Source organism: Python bivittatus, unplaced genomic scaffold (assembly GCF_059951505.1).
Source record: "Python bivittatus isolate LINGU-HERP-01145 unplaced genomic scaffold, Pbiv_v1 ctg000480_np1212, whole genome shotgun sequence".
Lineage (NCBI taxonomy): Eukaryota > Metazoa > Chordata > Lepidosauria > Squamata > Pythonidae > Python > Python bivittatus.
In genome coordinates, this window is record NW_028277075.1 from 98,803,958 (window position 1) to 98,826,070 (window position 22,113).

A 22,113-nucleotide genomic window follows, 5' to 3' on the forward strand; every position below is an offset into this window, starting at 1 on the left:
TGGAAAAAATAGAAAGAAATTTAATTTCATGGATCTATATTATTCAACTTAAACTCAAGGCATCATTTGAAACTTAGATGTGAAAATAGATTTTCATTCCTTGTTGAGAACTAATTTCTGCTCGTTCAAAGGTTATCAAAACCTCTTCTGTTTCTGGAAATTGGCTTTTTATGGGAAAAGAGTTCCATCTGGTGGATGCTAAGGGTAAACATAAGCTTTTCACTAAAAATAGTTAAATTATATAAGCTTCTAATGATATATTAGAATATATTAGTCATATGACATTTTAATTTATTAGTTATCAACCTACATTTTACTGTTTATTTTGGGGTTTTCCCCCTGCATTCTCTTTTTTTATATTCTTGTATTTGTGATAACTTTTTAACAAGTTTTTATAAGTATAACTTGTATTTGTATTACTTTTTCCTTTATTCTGCATATAGTTGTAATAATTTGAAAATATTACAATAGTTAAGTTGTAGACAAAGGGCTACTATTTGATTTGGGGTTTTCCTTTCTTTATTGCCAAAAGAGCTCATGCTTTAGGTTTGCCTTTTGGAGTCAGCTCATAATTCAGTTATTTTTTTACCTGATTGTGCCTACTAGGGTGAAAATAAGTTTGAGATTGTGGGAATCAGTTTCAGAAGGTAGAAAATTTTAAAAAAATTCTCCAGCTAGGGAACTAAATGCATAATTCTTCAGTACAAAGACCTACTCCTAGTTATCTTCCATTCCATCCTCCATCCCTCCTCTCACTCCCACTTTCTTCATTTTATTAGTATCTTTCTGTCTGGATAGATCTTGATCTGCTCCCCCATCTTGCACAGATTGAAGCTTAGGTAAACCATTATTAATATTCGATTTCAGCATGTTCGACCTTGCCACATTTTTTAAATAACTCCATAAATTGGTTATTCATAAATTGCAGTTGCATTCATTATAAGATACATTTGTCTATATGTAAAGATAAGTCTGTTTTAAAATTACCAAATGTTGTCAAACATGATCATCTCTAAGACTTTGCACTAACCCTGTTCTTGTTATCCTTTTAGAATAAATATGCAGATGGGGATAGGGCTTTAATTCTGGATTACATACATGTTGTAGAAAATTAATCTTCCCCCCAAACACTTGCTTTCACAAGAAACACTGGACCATAATATGTCTGACTCATATTACTGTTTCTCTTCTGTAACTCCCATGTATCCTCTAAAACCATTTTGGAGAATTGAGGGATATTGCAGAAGATTTTGTGTGGGCTGTAGACTGATTGCAAGGGAGGGAACATAATTTCTACTAATTTGGGAATGGCTTCTGTCTTTAGAAGAATGGCACTGTTCATAAGAGACTGCAGTCTTCTACAAATATACCAGAATCTACCAAAAAAGAAATTCAATTGAATATGTTAAAACACAAAGGACTACACTAAGTTCCACATAGATTACTCAGTTGGGATAAGAAACTTTGAGTGACCAGAGAGCAAATCTGTAGATGTATTATAATACCAAATATATACATATGTGTCTTGGTATAATTATTAATGTGTTGAACCAGGGTGACCCAGATTCAAGCCTACAGGTGATCCTCATTTAGTGACTGCCTTGGACAGTGACCATTCACAGTTATGATGGTCATGAAAAAGTAACTTTGTAACCAATGCCCATATTTACAACCTTTGCAGTGTCTTTGTCTCAGTCACATGTTCACTGTTATAGCCAGTATATGTTGTCCTATGCTTGACCTGTTTTTCCCTCCTTCTCGCAGAGTGGAGAGATTGCCTAAACAAGCTATCTCTTTCTGAGCTTCCTTTCTCCGCAGTGCAGCATGTCCCTAAAAGTGCTAACCCCAAGTTAACAAGCTCAGCTCTGTGACCTTAATTAGTTGATTAAAACCCTCCAGCAAGCTGGTGCTGCTACCTGACACTGACAAAACACTAATCAGTTTCACACTAAAAGTTTTTGTTTGCCTCCTAAGTGTGTGTGCACGCTAGGCAAACAGCCGGTACTAGTGCATTGCTTTCAATGTGTATTCCCCATTATGTGCCTGCTCACTCTCTTGTAATCCTTTCCTTTCCAAAGAATGTAAATGCAAACATTAATTCTCTTCTTATTAATTATCCCAGTGCTGAGGTGAGCATTCCAAAGGGTGAGGGAATTGGGAAAAAGGGCTATAAGGTTTGCCCTTTTACCCAGCTTCCTTGTGAGTTGAGTTCCAGAAACCTTCCCTGCTGTTTGGGCTCACCCATCTGTTTGGGGCCGTATCCTTCTGACACTGTAAAGCAAAGGAAAGCTGAAATAAAATCATAAGGACAGTCGTGGTCACATTATTTTTCACTTAGCAACCGCTTTGCTTAACTACCAAGTTGCCAGTCCCAATTGCAGTCACTAAATGAGGACTACTTATACTCTCATACAGAGAATTTCACTGGGTGACTTTGGGGCAGTCATTCTTTCCCAGTCCCACTAACCTCACAGAGTTGCGGCTGTGGGGCAAGTTGGAGAAGGGAGTGCTATGTATGTTGCCTTGAACTCCTGAAGGGATATAAATCTAACAAAATATTGTTTGAACAATAACATAACAGTAAGGAGAGGGTGTTATATACATTGTTTATGCCCTATTGACCTAGAGGTAATATAGTAAACTTTTAGTTTACTATAAAGTAACATTTGTATAGTTAAGTGCTAAAACTCTGTCTTTATGTTGCTTAAAAGGATATTGAATATTCATTGTTTTTTTTTCCTAACAAAAATATAGGAGTTGTCAAAGTGGATTATGGAGATGTATCAGTCAGAAAAGCATTGAGAGAAAATTTGAAATGTAAACCATTTTCATGGTACCTAGAAAACGTGTATCCAGATTCTCAGATTCCACGACGCTATTACTCCCTTGGAGAGGTATGAATTGTTTCTTTTGCATGAGAATTTGTTTTTAAAAATGAAGAATATCTCAGATGCACAAATGCAATTCAGTTCAGGACTGAATTAAGTTGTTTATACTCTGGGACTAATTATAGTCTGACCCTATCAAAATTAGACTTGAGGAAATAATTTGATTAGACACTTTGCTCGCAAGTAAAGTCCTGCTCTGATCTATTCCTTAAAGCAGCTGCAGTCCCAGCTGTTCCAAGACTTAAACCATGGCTGGGTTCATCAGCTTTCTTTCAAGCAGTTCCATGCCTTGAAGAGAAACTGATCCAGCACCTGCATTCATGGAAGGATTTGCTCAGACCTAATCAATAGAGATCTGTAGGCAGATCCATTGATTTCAGGAAACTTGGGAAATAAACCTGTAGAATCACTAAGCTCATCCAGGGCTAAGGTATGATGGATAAAATAAGTTAGGATAAGAAACCAAGGTAAGATCATTATAGGTGAGCCTCATTTTAACAGACAAATTGAGTAAAGGGGGTTCTGTTACTGAAAAAGATCTGCTGAATTGGAGAGTAGGGCATTGCAGGGATTTACAGCATCTGCATCTGCATGATGACAGAAATGATGCAAATGATGTTAATTGCAGCAACTGTTCGACAGATAGGTAGTCCCCAGGTTAAGAACGCCCAGTTTATGGACAACCCATAGTTAAGAAAGGAGCCTACTGTAGCAAAATTCAAGTTAAATACACAATAATTCAAGGTAAATACACAATGGTTTGAGTTAATTACACAATAATATTTATACAGTATTATACAATAGTACTGTTCTGGCTTACATACAAATTCAACTTAAGGACAGACCTTGGGAATGGAACTTGTTCTTAAACTGGGAACTACCTGTATACAAAGTCCATTGCATTAACATTTGGGAAGAGAAGGTTTCACAGCATTCAGTTATAAAATAATGAATATAGTTTCCAGATCTTTCTGGAATTAGAAGTTGTTTCCACATATCTTCCCAAGAGGATTCAAGTCTGCCAGGTCTGTGGATAGCTATACTTGCTTTCTGGAGGGATTACTGAGTCTCTGAAACTGCTCTTCTTTTGAAGCTATCAACATTGCCAGATAATTTTCCCTAGCAATTACTTAGCTTTCTTTCATTTTATTTCATTCTTGAGCCAAAAAAATGTTTTGTTTATGAGATCTACCATGTTTTTTTTTTTAAGTGAAAACTTGTATGGGCAGAAATGACTTTAATCTCCACTTTTAGAATTATAAATGCCAAAACTAGGTGTGGTCCACCAATTTACAAAGCAATTGATCAAATAAGATTTTAAGAAAGAAATCTAATATTTAAAGGCTATTTAAAAAAACATCTTCAAGTAAGAGAAATACTTGCAGGGCAGGGCATATAATGAATGGCAAACTCAAATGAGTAAAGGCATGAATAGCTAAAAAGCACCTTACTTTTATCAATAAGTGTGGGTTTCTATGGGAAGGGGAGGAGAAATTCAAATAACTATGAAAGAAGCCTTGACTGCTTGTCAATTTCAGATAAGTTTTTAGGGGTTTTCCCTTCTCTCCTAATAGTCTATATAGGATATTGGAAGAATAACCTTTGCATGAACCATTTATTAGGAAGAGCTCAATATCAAAAGAAAGGTTATGTAGAGACATGCAGTGTGGGCTAAATACGTCTACTTAGAAGAAAGTCCAAATCAGCGTTTAGCATTGCAGACTTCAGTCATTTAGGTGATGCCTCATGGGGGAGAAAATTAAAAGAGCTCAGACTACATCATAGATGACACTGACAGAAAAACAAAACAGTGATTTTGAATATATTCCTGATACTGAATAAGACTTGCGCATTGATGAAGTAATAAAAAATATGGAACAAAATGTGGAATAGTTTATGTTAGCAAAGTTAGACATTAATTTGCTCTACAAAGGTAGGAGAAATCTGAGGAAATCACTGAAAAACATCTGTGATGAGTTTTATGTACATCTTTGGCCCCCATCCCTTCATGGTTCCTTCCCCTCCTTTCTGATTTCTTTTAAAAAAAAATTCATTTCTTTACTGAAATATTTTAATTTTTTTTACTGAAATACTGAAATTAAATATTTCATTTCTTTAATATTTCATTGCTTTACTATATGGAAAAAGGAAAAAGCATAAATAGAAAGAGAAGTATGAAACAAAAAACTTATTAGGTTTCATACAGGAGAACATTCACAGTAATTTTTAAACATATTGCATACCTTGATCGTACAAAATTATATTGTTTAATCTTTCCATTATGTTACTTAGAGAGATGATTCCTAAATGGAAAGAACACAGATCAGCTATCCAAGTATCTGAATCTCAGATCATGCTATCTTTCCAATACTGAAACATAATCTTTTTGTTGCCTCCCATGCTCAATAACTCCGTAATTATTAATACATAGATAAATTCCAAATTTGGGGTATTCATATATAAGATGGAAGTATTCAATTCAAAGATCTTATGTTTCACTTTTTAATAAAAAAGTAAAATAGAACTAGGAACAGTATTATTGCCATCATGTATTACATGCAGTTAATTTTCAATTTTCATATCGAAATGTCCCATTTTAAATATGCTGGTACCAAGAGCTTAGTTTAGTACTTCAAAAAGCATATAATAAATATTCTCCATTTTGAAATATTTGCCAAACTTATCCAGATCTTGAAAGCAAGATTTGAAATCAGTCTGAGTTTATAATTCTCTTAGCATCTAGATGCTAGGAGTATTATCATATAATAATCTATCATTTTACTTGATTAGATATCTTTTTGACATTCTGAAATAAAAATTATGAAGCCTGAAACCCTAAAATTGTTGGAAAGAAGTCCTTCACTAGTTTAATGAAGCTTGTCCAATTTTTACTTAATGAACAAATCTTGATCAAGTAGTATTTTTTTCCTGAGAAATAAACATTTCTTTTTACATTCTTTTTCTTCTGTTTTAGTAAAAAGCCAATCATCGAAGCCCAGATTCATAAATGGATTATTCAAGTGCTTATTCAGGAATTGCATATCCAGTTTAGACACTGGTTGTCTTAATATCCATTTTAAAAAATGTGTGTGTGGAGTTTGTGTTTGAAGTGGAGAGAGTGTGGGTAGCCTGAACATGTATTCACATTTTATTTAGTGGTCACTTCACCACAGAACTTGGAACTCCTTCAATTACTGTTAATGAAAGAAGTGGGGAAAATATCTTACTTTTATGACTGAATTTATACTCCTTACTTAACATATCCTTGTTTAAAAGAGATTTCCATGTAGTAATTCTTCTCAGTGACTGCTATTCCAAGTAGATAATCTCAGCTGCATGAAGAATTCCACAGCTCTTCTACATATTTCTAAAAGGATGGTCATTGTTATCTGTTTATGGTTCATGGAGCGGAAGATGTAAAGCTAGTTTTGGTCTTACAGCTGCGAAAGAGGAAAATTACCACACAGAAAATGCCAGTAATGTTGAATAGATTTGTGTTGTCTAACTTCTAATCAAATGGGAGGATAACAGTGGGATGATATACCTGGAAAGAGTTCTTCCAAGAAAAATGAAAGATGACTTCCTGCCTCTATCTGCTTCTATATCCCTTCTTGTCTAGACTTGCCATTTTTACAGGTAGTCCTCACTTACTGACCACAATTGGAACTGGCAACTCCGTCACTAAGTGGCACGGTTGTTAAGCGCAATCTCACAGGACTGTGCCAACTTACAAGGTTAGTTCCATCAGTTCCTGCTGCGGTCATTAAAGCAAATAACCGCAGGTCATTAAGTGCAATGGGACTACGACTTGTGACTTCCTGCTGGCTTCTCCATTTATTTGCTTGTTGGAAGCCAGCTGCGAAGGTTGCAAATGGTGATCACATGACTGTGGGATGCTGTGACCATCATAAATGTGCCCCAGTTGCCAAATCACATGACTTTGACTTGCTACTTCCTGCCAGCTTATCCACTGGCTTTGCTTGTCAGAAGCCAGCTGTGAAGGTCGCAAATGGTGATCATGTGACTGTGGGATGCTGTGACAGCCACAACTTGGAGGACCAGTTGCAAGTCTCTATTTTCAGCACCATCATAAGTTCAAATGGTCACTGAACGAGTGGTCGGTAAGCGAGGACTACCTTTAAAAACATTACAATGCCTTTATGAGATAGGACATAGCATATGCAAGTAAGAAGTGACTGTGTGGAAAATCAGAACTAATGGAGTCTTGGCAAGCTTCCAGAGGAAGGACAATAGCAATGTTCTACACAAAGTCCATGTCAATTTAAGCATATCCATCACCTTTATCCATTTACTCAGTTATAAAAGTCGGCCATCTTAATAATCTTAAGCATTTTTAGCGTTGCAATGGCCCTGATTCTCAGCTTTGAATACAAAAGGTCTTTAAGTTTTCCACAAAAAGAAACAGCATTGGCTATAAGATGTTTTCCCTGCTGAAACACATAGCAAAAATCTGCTTCGTATTTATTTATTTATTTAATTTATGTAAGCAATTTATATAGCCGCCCAACTCACTCACGGTGACTCCAGGCAGCTTACAAGAATAAAAATCCCAAATACAAACCCCACTCCATCCCCCACTGGTAGTTCTGCTCATATTATCTGAAGTTTTTTTTCAAGGATAATGTTTGAAAGGTCTCCTAAAATATAAGGAATGCTGTGAAACAAATAGAATTTTCTTTGTGCAAGTAATATAAGCATTAAAATAGGGCATACATTCTTTTTTATTATCTTTCATTCAAAGCCATTTGTGAGAGCTTCAGTGTCACTTTCCAAAAGCAATACTTTGGAAAGCATAATTTTCAAAAAAATTCTCTCTTTTGTGTGAGAGAAAACAGTGGTCCTTTTACTTACATAATACTGGGATTAATGCAACTTAATGTTTCATCTAGAAATAACATGTGCCTGGTTCCCAGGGCATCTAATGGAGCTTCTTCTGAGTAGACATGCTTACTGAAGACTGATACTGAACACAGAGTAAGCATATATGTGTAATCTGACATCATTCTAAATTTTACATAATTTCAAAACCATTTAATTCCCTCTGTTTTTCCTTAACTAAAGCTTTTAATAATTATTATTAAATTTACTTGGTTTTATTTTTCCTCACAGATCAGAAACGTTGAGACAAACCAATGTTTAGATAACATGGGACGTAAGGAAAATGAAAAAGTAGGCATATTCAACTGTCACGGCATGGGAGGAAATCAGGTAAAACGTATCCTATTTTATTTGTAAACTTTATTTGTATTTTAAACTTTATTTGTAAGGCTTAGCATATTGACATAGGCATTAGTGCGGGGGGTGGGTGGGAAGAGTGGCAAAATGAACATTGCAACATCACAGTGCCAGCTCCAGTCCTTTTGTACACTTATTGCAATGCTGTGTACACATAAGGGCAAATCTTCAGTCCTGATCATCATACGGATGAGGCCATGGATTCTGACTCTGACTAACATAACATCAAGGCAGTGTTTATTAAGAAAGGATATATAAGGGCGTGTGCATACCAGGTAGAATTGCTATGATGTTGATCTTTCAGACTGCGAAATGCAAAATCTATGTTGATTTGTGTGTGGGATAAGCTTTGCAGATACATTAACAAATACAAATAATGTGCATTAGAAAGAAGCCTCAAGCCAATACCCAGAAAAATGTATTTGTGGTTTTATTATATTATTCATGGCAAGTGTTTGTCAAGTGAATTCATTGCTGTTACTTAGCTAAGTTATGTAGTTCTTTGTGCAGGCAGGCTAGGCTGCAAAAATGTGCTTAACTATTGATTCAATTGTTGGCTATGAGAATTTTAGTTTAAAGCATAAAACATAAAAATCATCAATTGAGCAATTTTTCTGTGAGCTTTGGGGTAAGTTACATATGGAATCCTGCAATATCACCTATTTTTATGACACTAGAACATAAAAGAGGTTGTTTCATGTTTTGATTGTTCCCTATAGTAGAACACTTTAAAAATTCTAGGTTTTGTTCCACTAGAACATAGATAGTCTGAAACATTCTAACAGAACATACTGGAATAGATCCATTTTTCCTCAAAAATCTGTATGCTTAAATAATGGTTCTTTTCCTAAGTGGTATTGAATCAACACAAACAAAATAAAACCAAATTTGGAAAAACACCAAATTTGGTTAAGCAATTTGAAGCTTCATTGAGATTCCAACAATTGTATTAGAAGCTTGTCCTATAGCTACTACATTATGCTGTGCTTTGCTTTAAGATATATTACAATATTTTCAATGAACAGAGTAAGTAAGTGTTTCCTTTTTTTCCTAGGCAGACCTCATCCCCTTATTCCTCCTATACTTTAATAGTTCGCAGACAAAAGTGCAATATCTAGTCCATATATAGTTAATTAGTAGTTGGCTGATTACAGGTGTTAGAGTAAAATAGAGTTGAACAGAGAGGCTTTTTCCATTGTTTTAAAGCAGATTAATCCAGAGCATGGGATTTTTTGCATAAGAACTGAAACTTCAGTTTATATACATAAGAGTTTACATTTACTACCTCTTTACATTCAGTGAAAGTAGATGTCAGATGCTTCATTGACTATATAAAGGTCTCTGATTGTGTTGACCGTGCGAAGCTGGGAATCTTGAAGCATCTCATATGTGAAACCTGAACACAGGACAGGAAAGCACAGTCTGGACAGAATGTGGCAAAACATAAATCTGGCTCCAGGTTGGCAAAGGAGTGAGACAAGGTTGCCTACTCTTCCCTTATTCATTCAACCTATATGCTGAATATATATTAAGGGGGGATGATTTCCATGATTTTAAAATTAGGGGAAGAAACATAAAGAACTTGCAGTGATGATACTACTCTGATAGCTGAAAATGCAAATGAACTGCAAGCTCTGGTAATGAAGTCAAGGAGCACAGTGAAAAAATGGGACTACGATTAAATATGAAGAAGATTAGACTAATGACAATAGGTACAGCAACCACCCTTAGTACTGACAATGAAGATACTGATGTAGTGAATAACTTCTTCTGTTTAGGATCAACTATTAATAGTAAAGGAACCAGCAGTCAAGAAGGACACTGCAGATTAGCATGTGGGAGGGTGGCAGTGAAGGCCTTGGAAGAAATATTCAAATGCTGTGATGTGTCTATACCCACAAAGATAAGAATCATGCAGGCGGTAGCTTTCCTTGTGACAGTCTATGGAAGTGAAAGTTGGACTTTGAAGAAGCAGGGTAGAAAGGGAATCGGCACTTTTGGATTTTGGTATTGGAGAATCCCCATGAGGATACATGAATAGCCAAACAAACAAATGGTTCATAGAACAAATTAACCCAGAATTCTTACTCAAGACACAAATGACCAGGCTGAAATTATATTTTGGACATGTTATGGCTGCCTTGAGAAGTCTGTAGCAATGGAAGGAAAGAGAGAGGATAACCAGCAGCAAGGTAGATAGGGTTAATTACAGCAGTGATGCGTGCACCATTGGGAGATTTGAAAGGCCAGGTTGGGGACAGATCATCCTGGAGAAGGTCTATCTGTGTGGTTGCTATACTGACTTGATGGCACATAATAAAAGTAGAAGTGGGCAGTCTGCCTTGAGTGCTGTCTGGATACCCTGGAGCCCCAGTCCCCTTCTGATTGCTCTGCCGTATTTTCTATGTTGAACTGGAAAGGAAAAAAAAAATCCCAATTATCAAGAGGTCATTCATTCTGAGCTAAATATGAAGGCTTATTCTGAAGCCTTCGTGCCAGGAATATAACAAATATGGACCTTCTTTACAGTTGGCAGTTTCAATTTCCAGGCAAGTTCTGCCCTGATTTAGAATCACTATAACTAGGATTAATTTAATTTTTATTTTTTAAAAATAATTTATCAACTGCATAACAGCATTGCATCTGCATTACAGCTGGTTGTTATAAGAGCTTTTTTCCCCATTGAATTTAACTATTTTTGGACATTTTGGCCAGTTATTTAGGAGAGTCTGTAATCTCTTGAAGGTTATTTCTGACATTCTTAAAATAATTTGTAGAAATAATGTACTTTAGAGCAACAAGATAGAAATTGATACAATTGACTGACACACAATTTATGACAGTAGCAGGAGAGTCGTATTTGGACTAATGTCCATATTTATATTATAATTCTTTTGAAATAAAGAAGCAACACAGTTTTACTTGACATTACCTCTTCTCACACAGATATACAAATTCTGTAAGTTTTTCTAATAAAAGCTAAATGTCAAGTGTCTCATGAAACTCATTTTAGATGCAATAGGCATGTATCATTTAAGCACAATTAAAACATTTGGTGAAATTAATATTTTTCCTACTAAAAAAAATCAGCAGTATATTAAAAATCTTTTATTAGAAAAATATTCAATTATCTGGCTTATGCATGCAATATTATCTTTCCCAAATGAACTTGACTGTTGCACTCCAATTACTTATACTTAAAAATGTATCTTTCTTCCATTTCCAGTTCTAAAATGTGGATATTTTGACCAATGAACAATGAAGAGTTAAATCCAGTAGTACAGCATAATAAAATAATTTTATTTTAAATTAATGCAAGTAAAGGGTCCTTTATTTACATTGGCCAACATCATCTGAAATGGCAATAAATATTCCAATATATTTCCCCATATATTTAAAAAAGGTCTTATGTGAGAGGGGTTCCTACTCTTTTAATTGCCCAATAATATATAAATGATAAATTAAGGATTATAGCATTTTTCCTTCTTGCAGGCTATTGAAAGCTGCTTACATAAAATACATTTACATATGTATATTTTGTGTTTAAGCCTTTGTGACATTTTATAAAGAACATTTTATAAAGACATTTTATAAAGAACTCTGTATCGTGTATGACTAAATATTAGAATATTAGTAAATAAAATATGATTAAATCTGTTTTTAATCCCTTTCCTTTCTAAAGCACCTACTTGGTAACTTAGAATGATTTGCATGCATTCTCTAATTGGTCATGCAATCAAGTTCAATTTGTACGCCTTGCCCAGGGCAGCGTTCTGCCGTTAATTGGCAAAAGGCTGCTTTCAACAATTAAGAGAGAACGCTTTTCCTGTACCTTTGATTAGAATACTTTTAAGTTGGTTGAGGGGTGAATTCAAAATAATTGGGAGCCTTGTACATAATTAAAATAGATGCCACTTATATTGCTTTAATTCCACTTAATTTTATTTTGACCAGGATCTGCCTTCAAACCAAGTGGTAGCTTGGAATTAGTAATTTCTACCTCTCCCCTTTACAATATGTTTCTTCTTTTCTTTCTCACTCTCTGTTTCATTTTACATTTCTTCGTTTTTACATCCAAAATGTAACCAAATCTGGAATTCTATGATTATAATGCTACTACATCTAAAATCCTTTGCTGCTCCAAGTCAGTCTTTTGTAATATATATTTGGGAGGGGGGGCTTGTCCATTCGCAATCCGCAAGGATGCCAGAGTGTCAAAAAGTGCACTGTGACATGATGATGCAAATTCTGCCCTGCGCTTGCGTTGCGGCATTGCATGCCAGTACATAAAGAGTAGATTTTGCATCACTACGTTGCATTGCAACATTGCATCATATTGCACATTTCATTACTTGCCCCCTCTTGTTACCCCCCAAACACCTAGGATATATATTGTATGTGTGTGTGTGTGTGTGTGTGTAAACATTTGAAATCTTAAAAACTCACCAAAGATATTTGTATCACTTTCAGATTTTCAGCAGAGGTTCAGCACGTTTTCATGTATCTTTTCCTAGAGAAACAGCCACCATAATTAGGTCTTATGGAAATAGGATTTTATTTAGGTATTTATTTTTGTTTATACAATTTTTAAGCCGCCCGACTCCAGATTACTCTGGGCGGCTTACAAATAAAAGTCAACACACAAACACAGGCAAAAAGAATCACGAACAGCCCCAGAAACAGAACCAAAGAAAGTCCATTCCCTTCTTGTTGTGTTCTGCAGCTTTGTTCATGGGGGCAATTGCATTTTCCTAGACCCTCTCTGGCTAATTGAAAGGAGACGAATAGCAAAGGAAACTATGCATTCCAATTCTGGTATTGTCATTTATTCTGCATTCTCTTGGAAATCTAAAACAAGGACTTGCTTCCTATGGCTGCCATCACAGTTATGTCAGCTCTCCAGAAATTATGCTGAAAAAACAATGTACTCACCCCTCCTGTACTAATTGCATGAATCATGTGTTGTTAATTGGCATATGCTACTTTTAATATTTGTAGCATGCTTAATTAAACTGTTTGGGAACTTACATTTCATATTTATATAACACTTTAAAGTGCTTTACATGGATGAATTCTATGACCCCTGCAATGAAGTTATAAGGAGTTCAGTAATATTACCTCATATTTCAGGGACCATTGAAGGCACAGACTGCTTATCAAGTTAATTGCCATTAGAAGATTTGAACCAGGTCACTTTGACTCAGATCTTAAATGTCTGCCAGGCTGTGCCTACCTATCAATATATCAGACTATTTAACAATAGAATAGTAATAGCATACATGAAAATTAAATGTACAAAACTGAATTATACTTCCTACAAACCTGATTTTGCAGTATTCTCAACTGTATCTCCATTGGAATCAACCATTTCATGAATTACATCTGAATATTTATTTACATGATTAAAGCATCCCAAAGGCTTAAGCTTGTTGAAAACATATTCTTACTTTTTTTATGTCCTCATAACCACCCCCTGAGTGCAGAATTTATTTTTATGTTCTATTTGCTTGCTACAGTTTGCCTAATTGTAACTGAATGTATGGCATTCAGGCTTCCCTAGTCACTCAAATGGATTCTGCAATCAAAATCCATCGTAGTAATTCTAGGGTTTTTAGCAGAATTAACCCTGTTTATCTATAACTGTCTGGTAAGAATCCTGGGGTAATTAATGGTTTACACCTGGAAGGCAACTTCCAAATTTATCCTTACAGGCTCTTTTGAAAAAGAAGCACTATATCTGGCTACTGAAATACAAGCCCCATTAAATGCAAGCCCCATTAAATTCAGTGAAGTTTACTGTCAAGTAAAGGTACAGTATATGTAGCTTTAATCGTGATAACTGAGTACAGTACAGCCACAATCCCATATCCAGTTCTGTAAGAAAGTACACACCATTTAACCATACAGGAATATTTCTGAGTAGTGATGTATAAGAATTCATTCTTAAGTTGGTTTTCAGAGTACGTGGTCTAGTTCATTGCACTACTTCGCTTTTCACATAGTTTAAGATACAGGTAGTCCTCATTAAATGACGGTAATTGGGACTGGAATTTCCATCACTAAGTAATGCAGTCATAAAGTGTGGCATCATGTGACTGTGCCACTTAGCAACGGCAGTTCCGGCACTCCCGGTTGCCATTGTTAAGCGAATATCGCACCGCCATTAAGCACAACACCACATGGTTGCCATTTGCAACGTTGCAAATGCGAGCTGGTCACTAAGCATCCAGACTGCAATTATGTGACCGTGGGGGTGCTGTGATGGCTGTAACAATGAGGACTGGTTGTAAGCACCACTCGTTCAGTGCTGTCATAAGTTCAAACAGTCGCTGAATGAATGGGTGTTACAGGAGGACTGCCTGTACAGGATACAGATTAAGAGACAAGATGCAGATTCCTACTGTCACTTGAATTCAAAGCAGAAATCTTTGTTGTGTGCGCTCACTTTCATTGGGGTAGCTAGACACTGGATGGAATGGGAGTTAGTATATATTTGGTTTCAAACCTGATTTCTATATGCTTTCCATGTGTGTGTTAACTTTTTTTTTTAAGCATTAGCAGTTATTTTACCAATAGGGCTTTCTCTCTTCCAGGTATTTTCATACACTGCTGACAAGGAAATCCGCACAGATGATTTATGTTTGGATGTCTCTAGGCTCAATGGGCCTGTAATTATGCTGAAGTGCCATCACATGAGAGGAAATCAACTTTGGGAATATGATGCCGAGGTATTTATTCAAATGTAGAAATGAAGCATCTTGATTAATATTATTGCTTGTCTGGAGCTAGCAAGTAAAAGGCTAAAGCAGTGTTTCTCAACCTTGGCAACTTTAAGATGTGTGGACGCTGGCACACGCAGCATGCCGGCTGAGGAATTCTGGGAGTTGAAGTCTGCACATCTTAAAGTTGTCAAGGTTGAGAAACACTGGGCTAAAGTTTCTTTAGCAGGCTGGTAAATCTGATAACAAATGTTTTCATCAAGACTGTTTCTATCCCCTATATTTCAGACAATTTGAGGGGGGGGACCAACTTTGCATCTCTTTCCCTTATACCCCCCTTCCCGTGTCAATTGATTATTCCTTCTACTACAGCAACCTGTACTAAGTCTGAGATCTCCACATGATGGAGCTTAAAGGCAGTGAATCACTAAGTACTCATTTATTAGGATTGTTCAGAGCATTTAAGGAGGGACTTCACAACATGTGGGAGCAGGAAGAGATACAAGGCATCTGTGGCTGCTTCCAAAACTGCTTCCCTCAGAATATGTGTGCTTGACATGACTTCATTGCAGGGTCTCTTTTTAGCCATTCCCCCACTTCCTTGCAAAACAGGATTGTAGATACAGGATTTAAACAATGGGGACAGGCTATCACCATTCCTATTCCTCTGATCTGAAGTGGGAAAGTCTCTAAGGTTATAAGGTATTTACATGCTTGAGAATCAGGACAGTTCAGCCTGCTTTCCTTTACCTCTTCTTAGGCCTAACATGGTAAACATTTTTGAGCACAGTATGTATGTACACAAATCCAAGTCAGCCCGGAGTCTATAAGTAAAAGTTATTGATGAAAGGATAAAGCTAGCATACTAAAGAAAGTAGTGAGGCACACAGTTAGGGAAGTAAACTAATTCCTATGGCAGAAAGTTAGTCTAGTTAATTCTGTGTACTGAGGTGGACTATTCTAGCAGAGATCCGGATTCCACAGAATCTTGACTTAGATGGACCGGTGAGTCCATCATGAAGACACATCATGGAACATCCTATAAAGGACATTGTGCTAGGTTTTCTGCTTGGAAGGGATAGGTTGCAATAACAGCTCTTCTTCTTTTGGGCAGTTGACCACAGCAGAAATAAACAAAGAAGTAATCAGTGGAGTAAATTATGCCATCATTTACTGCATAGGTGAGAGTGGGCAAGGAAGAGCCTTCTTGTTAGACTTCCTTCTGTATTTGCATTCCTTCTACTGAACTAGAAGGAATGGAGCAGCTGTTGCAGTCAACTTAGAGTTAATTTCAGATATGACAGATTGGTCTTCATCACACTGGGATTATACTTTCAAGTTCACATGGAAAATATATTCCTACCTACTGTAATTTTGAAACTTACAATTTATGCAGTGATCTGTTTCCCAATAAACCAGCAATATTTATTATTTCAAGGATGTTTTCATTATCTGGGAATGATATGCTGCATAATAAAACATGCATTCCCATAAAATATTGTGACTAGATGCATAATTCTCCATCCATAAATACTAAGCCAGCAGGATGTTTGGGATGCAAAACATACATTATGCAATTTCATTACTGCAAGAAGACATGTGATAAATATATGAGATAGAGTCAGACTGTTGTAGCATTGAAAAAGAAAGAAAAGTCCATGCCATTTCACTGACACATATTTAGTTGTACTTTTATGGGAAAATATTTAAGAATCAGATAGACTCCCTCAGGGGGAAAACTTTATGTGATACATATGTGTATTATTTTTCTGCTTCAATACACAGGTATTTGCAGTTATTACTGATTAATTACTGCATTAAAGCTCATGCAATTTAAAAAAACCAGATGACAGCCTGATCATATTTGTACAATTCATTTGATACTATTTTAATATTTAGGTTGAAACTATGTTTAGAAGCAGATAAATAGTTTACAGAAAATGTTGCCATGGGATATATTTGAAAATATATTTCACCAGAGTTTTTTGAAGCTATGTCTTAGCAGCATATAGAAAAACCATGATTGCTAAATCAAAATCCGCCATTAGATGGAGCCAGCAAAAAGGAAATACTTTATAGTCTCTGATAAGAGACTCACAGAAAAGTCAGTTTTGTCTGTAGTATTATTTTGTTGTCGTTGCTGGCTTACCAAGTTGAATTAAGAAAGAGGGAAAAACCCACAAAATTCCAAATATATAATGATAAGGTAAACGTGTTGAAATGTATTTTTATTGTTATCATTATTGTGCTTTGCAAATTGTGATTTGATTTAAGGTATTTTGGGTTGTGTTTTTAGCTTTTATGAATTGTAAATGAAAATGATTATTTTACTGCTTATAAAGATTAATAGAGTTTTATTTAATGTCACTATAACACCAGAATCTCTTTACCCTTGGTATTCTGCACAGTTACTTGTTTCTTCAGCAAGTATTTACTGAGCAGTGAAAACGGAGAAGCACTGAGGCAACCCAGCCACATAAGGAGATTATTTATCTTAAATTATGCTGTACGGGCACTTCTTGAGAGTCCCAGGAACTATGGCATTATCAAATGACTCAGTTGATATTCTAACACACTGACACTGGGTAATACATGGCAGCTCAGTGTTCTTAGGAACTGTGTTGCCCCCTTTTGTGTAGAAGTAATCTTTAAATCAATATTCTTCTAAGTCAAAACAGGCATCTTGGATTGCGAAGTTAAAGGGCAAAAGGAGACAGTAACACAGGACTTCTAAAATGGTATCTCTCACTTGTTTAAACAAATTTTGCATGTGTGTTTGTAGTGTGTACCTTTGAGTCAGTGTTGGCTCCTGGTGATTGCCTGGGCTAGTCCTTGCAGTTTTCTTGGCAAGATTTTTGGAGGTGGTTTGCCCTTGCCTCCTGCTCCCTAGGGCTGGGAGAGAGTGACTGGCCCAAGGTCACCCAGCTGCCTTTGTGCCTAAGGCAGGACTAGAACTCTCCGTCTCCTGGGTTCTAGCCCGTCGCCTTCACCACTACTGTACACCATTAGGGAGCACCAATTCTGATCCAGCTTGCAGCCATGGAAATGGGTAATAAAGTTATTACAAAAAAGGCAGGCAGGCAGGCAGGGGTTAAGAATTTCTCCTGTGGTGCTTACCTAATCCAAATTCTCTTTCCCTACCACCATTATTCCCTCAATGGAAAGATATAGATATCATATAGATAGAAAAAATTAGAATCCATTTGTTCTTTTAAAAAGGTAGGGTTTTTTGAATGTAATGTGAAGATGATGGTGATGATGATGGTGGTGGTGATAATGGTGGTGGTGGTGATGAGGATGATGATAATAATGAAGATGTAGTTTTTGTGCAAACAGGGATTTCATAGCTTTTTTTTTTTCATCCACTGCCTCTCTTTCTTTCTTCTCCCTCCTCCATGCCCCACACGCAGTATTTACATCTGTGGACGAAGGTGGTTTGTCCCCAAGTCCAAACTTATCAATTACTTTGTACCCCAGATTCCCAAAAATCAGAACTTCAGAAGCATACATGCAAGAGTTGCACATGCCTTTTTCTCTTTTGGTATTTCTATTCTGGAAGTTTGTAATATAAAGAACACAAGGAAGCATTTGGGGATATGGAGGTTTGATTACTCCTGCAGGATAACACAGCCATGGATTGTGGGGAGCTGAGCAGTTGGCTTTCTTAATGTCTATTTTAACCCTGGTTATGCTCTTCTGCTTTGTGCCTGTGGGAATGTAACAGTGCAGAAGCCTAAGTAAATAAATATATAAGAGGTGATCACATAGTCTTGAACATAAAAAGTCCCAACATCTTGCACATAAAAAGCCCATATGGAAATCATTTTCCCCTTGATACCTGTATTTCAGAAGTACAGAATTCTAAAATGTAAACCGTGCATTTTTTCCCTCTTGTGCCATCTTTATATTTGATTATAGGACACGTGCTGTGAGGCACCACTTAACATCTAATCAACCATGGGCTTCTATTAATATCCCTGCAGTGACAATAGAAAGCTTAAAGTGTTGAAAGTTCTTAGACTGATACCACGATCTTGGGTTTCTCTTGCTTCAAGTCAGTTTGTTATTCCCAGAAATGATAGTTCCGTGGCTTCAAGCAGCATCTTCTCAGCTGAATTTTGAACAGATGTTTCCTTGTTATGCCACTTAAAAGGTGAACTCTGAATATCTGAATTGATACAGCTGGGATACAGTTTTATTACCTTTGGTAAATTATGTTCTTGATGTAACTTTGCATCTACTATTTCAGTATGTTGTTTATTGTATCCTGCTGCTGTGTATTGCTTTATTCTTTACAAGCCCTTTAGAGTTTTGCCAAGCTGTTTTCAACAAGGGGACATGCAGGATTTATGACTAAAGCACACATTTCCAAGGCTTTTTGCGTGAAATGCAGAGTTTGATTTTTAACTCTTTTAAGTGTACTTATTTGGTGCATATGCAGTGCACCAGTCAAAACTTCAATAAAGGCATTTTATAAATTTTAACAGCAATCTTATCCCCAATTTTTTTTCCTTTTTCTTTCTGTGCCTTCAAATCAGTCTTTGACTCGTGGTGACTGCCTGGACTAGTCCCTGCAGTTTTCTTGGCAAGGTTTTTCAGAAGCGGTTGCCATTGCCTCCTTCCTAGGGCAGAGAGAGAGTGACTGGCCCAAGGTCACCCAGCAGACTTTGTGCCTCAGGCGAGACTAGAACTCACGTCTCCCAATTTCTAGCCCGGTGCCTTCCCCAACATACCAAATTGGCTCTCAGTTATTCAAACAGAGAAAGACTTGCTTTCAGTGGAAAAATCTGAGTAGACATACGCTTTAACCTTTTTTGAACTCTACCACCAATTAAATTGCAAGCCTCTGTAGTCGTTCACTGGGTAGAAAACAAGCATGGCAAGATTTAGATGTTAGAAGTATTTAGTTGACTATTGCTATTGCTATCGTGAAGCCTGGGGATGACATTAGCAGTTGGAAGAAACATAAGCTTTCTATACATTTTCCTGGGTCACAGTTTAACTGTACACCACCATTCCTTTGCTTTTGTTAGCATGCAGGTAAATGGGAATACAACTTTGAGGTGAGTATATTGAAACTGGCGGTCCCTGTGATTGATTTTAGTTTAGGATTTTACTTGCTTACTGCTTCCATGATATATATGACCTTTGTTTAGTTGTAGACTGTATTTTATGAGAACAGATTCTCCATTTCTCGTTACATGTAGTGATAGTTGACGATAATTTTGTTGTAGTGTGTTTAGTTTTTTAGAGAACAGAAAAGGAAGCATACATTATACAGATGCATAGATCAAAGGAAAGAATGCTGTTTCTGAAAATATTTGCTGATTGTCCTTTCTGAAAAATTTTACTCAGGAGTGTATTCATTTTGAACAGTAAAAAAAAATTATGGTGTCCTCAAATATGTAAACTGTCACACTGACGAAAAGTTCATTTCTGTCTTTTTTCCTGCACCTGCAAAATGAATGAAAAGATCCTACTGAATTTGATATTGCATAATAAATCTTTCATGAAGCACATTATACCAGAACATTGGGATATGTATTTTTGAGAGTCAAATTCATCAGATCGCTACATTTGCAAAGAAATGTAGATGGGGGACTGGAGAATACAGGAAGGAGGGAAAATGATATGTGTTTACCATTGTCAAATAAGAGGGCCTTTTAATTTAAATCTCATGGTGCTTACAAACAATGTTTTGTACTTTTGCTGAAACCTATTCAGATGTAGAGTCATTGTTATTTTGAGTGACCTACTGCTACTTCCATTAGGCCAGTGAGTGCAATAATCCTTGCGAGGCATGCTGTGACGGGCTCAATTAGCTGGTTTCAACCAGCCTTTTTACATTATTTTCATAATTGAAAAGGTTTCTGCTGTATAAATTAAACATTGTAATAAACAGTGTTTTTGGTGTATTAATATGTTTTAAAGTTACAGATATCAATCCATTAAGGCTTTGATAAATTGGCATATGATTCAGAGTTGTTGACTTTCGATAAGACTCATTTTATTTTTAAACTGAAAGATTAATCATTTCACGGGGTTCATTGTTTTCCTCTAAATTGGCAGGACTGAGTGAAAGCTAATAATAGGAGTTTACATGGATTTGAGATAAGTTTAGCTTCACTGCATGCAGATTAATTCCTTCTAGTCAGAACTTTTGAATATATTCCCCTTTAATTGAAAATGTTTTTCAATGCCATTCTTACTTTCTTCACCATTAATTGTTAGGTTTGCTGAGCATGTGTTTAATAAATATTGATATTCAAGACTACTAAATCTTCTTCATTTTTTCCATACTGCATTTACTTTCTATTAGTAGGAAACAGAAGGGAAATGACTATGTATCTAAGATACATAATGAAAATTGATATTCCAGTTGCTCACTCATAGTGACATTATAAGGATATTCCTTCTTGATTTTTTTTATTGTTCTCCATGCTAGTATATTCTAATCACAAAATGATATATTTACTGAAATTAGACAAGAAGTATTCATCAGTACATATTTTATGTTAAAGCATTAAATAAAGGTTGTATTCAAATATAGCTGTAGGGAATTTTTTAAAAAAATGTACTGCTGGCTTCAATTGAGGAAGCATGTCACTTTTTTTAAATTGATCTTCCTTCAAAAATAAGAAAGACTGTGCAAACCTATGTACTATATAGGTCAGAATATTGATAATAAATAGGAGTAATGCATATATTCAGTTAAATGCAAATATAGTGTAAAAGAATAGAGATGGACTGATTTTTACAATGTCCCAGTGTTTTACTGCTCATAAGATCTGTATTTGTTCCCATACTCTGAAATTATGTATATCAGCTATATAAGAAGCTCGACCTTTGTCCAAATGTAACACAGAGTGAAGGAGACTCTTGTAAACAGCTTTATTTTAGGGAAAAGGCCCATTTGGGAGTTCAGTCACAGTGCCTCTGGACATTCCAGAGAGCTAGTGGGTTTGTACTTTTTCAGATTTGGAAAACCCTGGTGACTTTGATAGTGGATTGATAGTAATATGAGATGCTAATTTTAATGAGAATGAATTAAAAGCATATCGTTGCACAAGGGCCAATGAGATAACCAAGGAAGTGAATCCAAAGAGAGCAGTAGAGCCATAACAAAAAGGGAGAAAAAAATCATGTAAAATGTCATGATGGCTGGAGGGGAGCCTCCAGACTGACCTTAGCAATCTCACTATCTCCTCTGCCTCTCACTATCTCCTCTGCCCTCAAGAAGATAGATAGAT

The 22,113-nt window shown here is 36.1% G+C and overlaps 1 protein-coding gene across 3 annotated transcripts in view; it reads left to right on the plus strand.

The window, feature by feature from the left end:
- Positions 1–22,113, plus strand: part of GALNT13 (polypeptide N-acetylgalactosaminyltransferase 13) — a 187,306-nt gene that overhangs the window by 153,445 nt on the left and 11,748 nt on the right. For all 3 annotated transcript variants that reach the window (XM_025166288.2, XM_007427590.4, XM_088146568.1), the window contains 3 exons: positions 2,755–2,894; positions 8,019–8,117; positions 14,738–14,872. In XM_025166288.2, the coding sequence (XP_025022056.1) occupies positions 2,755–2,894; positions 8,019–8,117; positions 14,738–14,872 (374 nt within the window). The remainder of the gene's footprint in view (positions 1–2,754; positions 2,895–8,018; positions 8,118–14,737; positions 14,873–22,113) is intronic.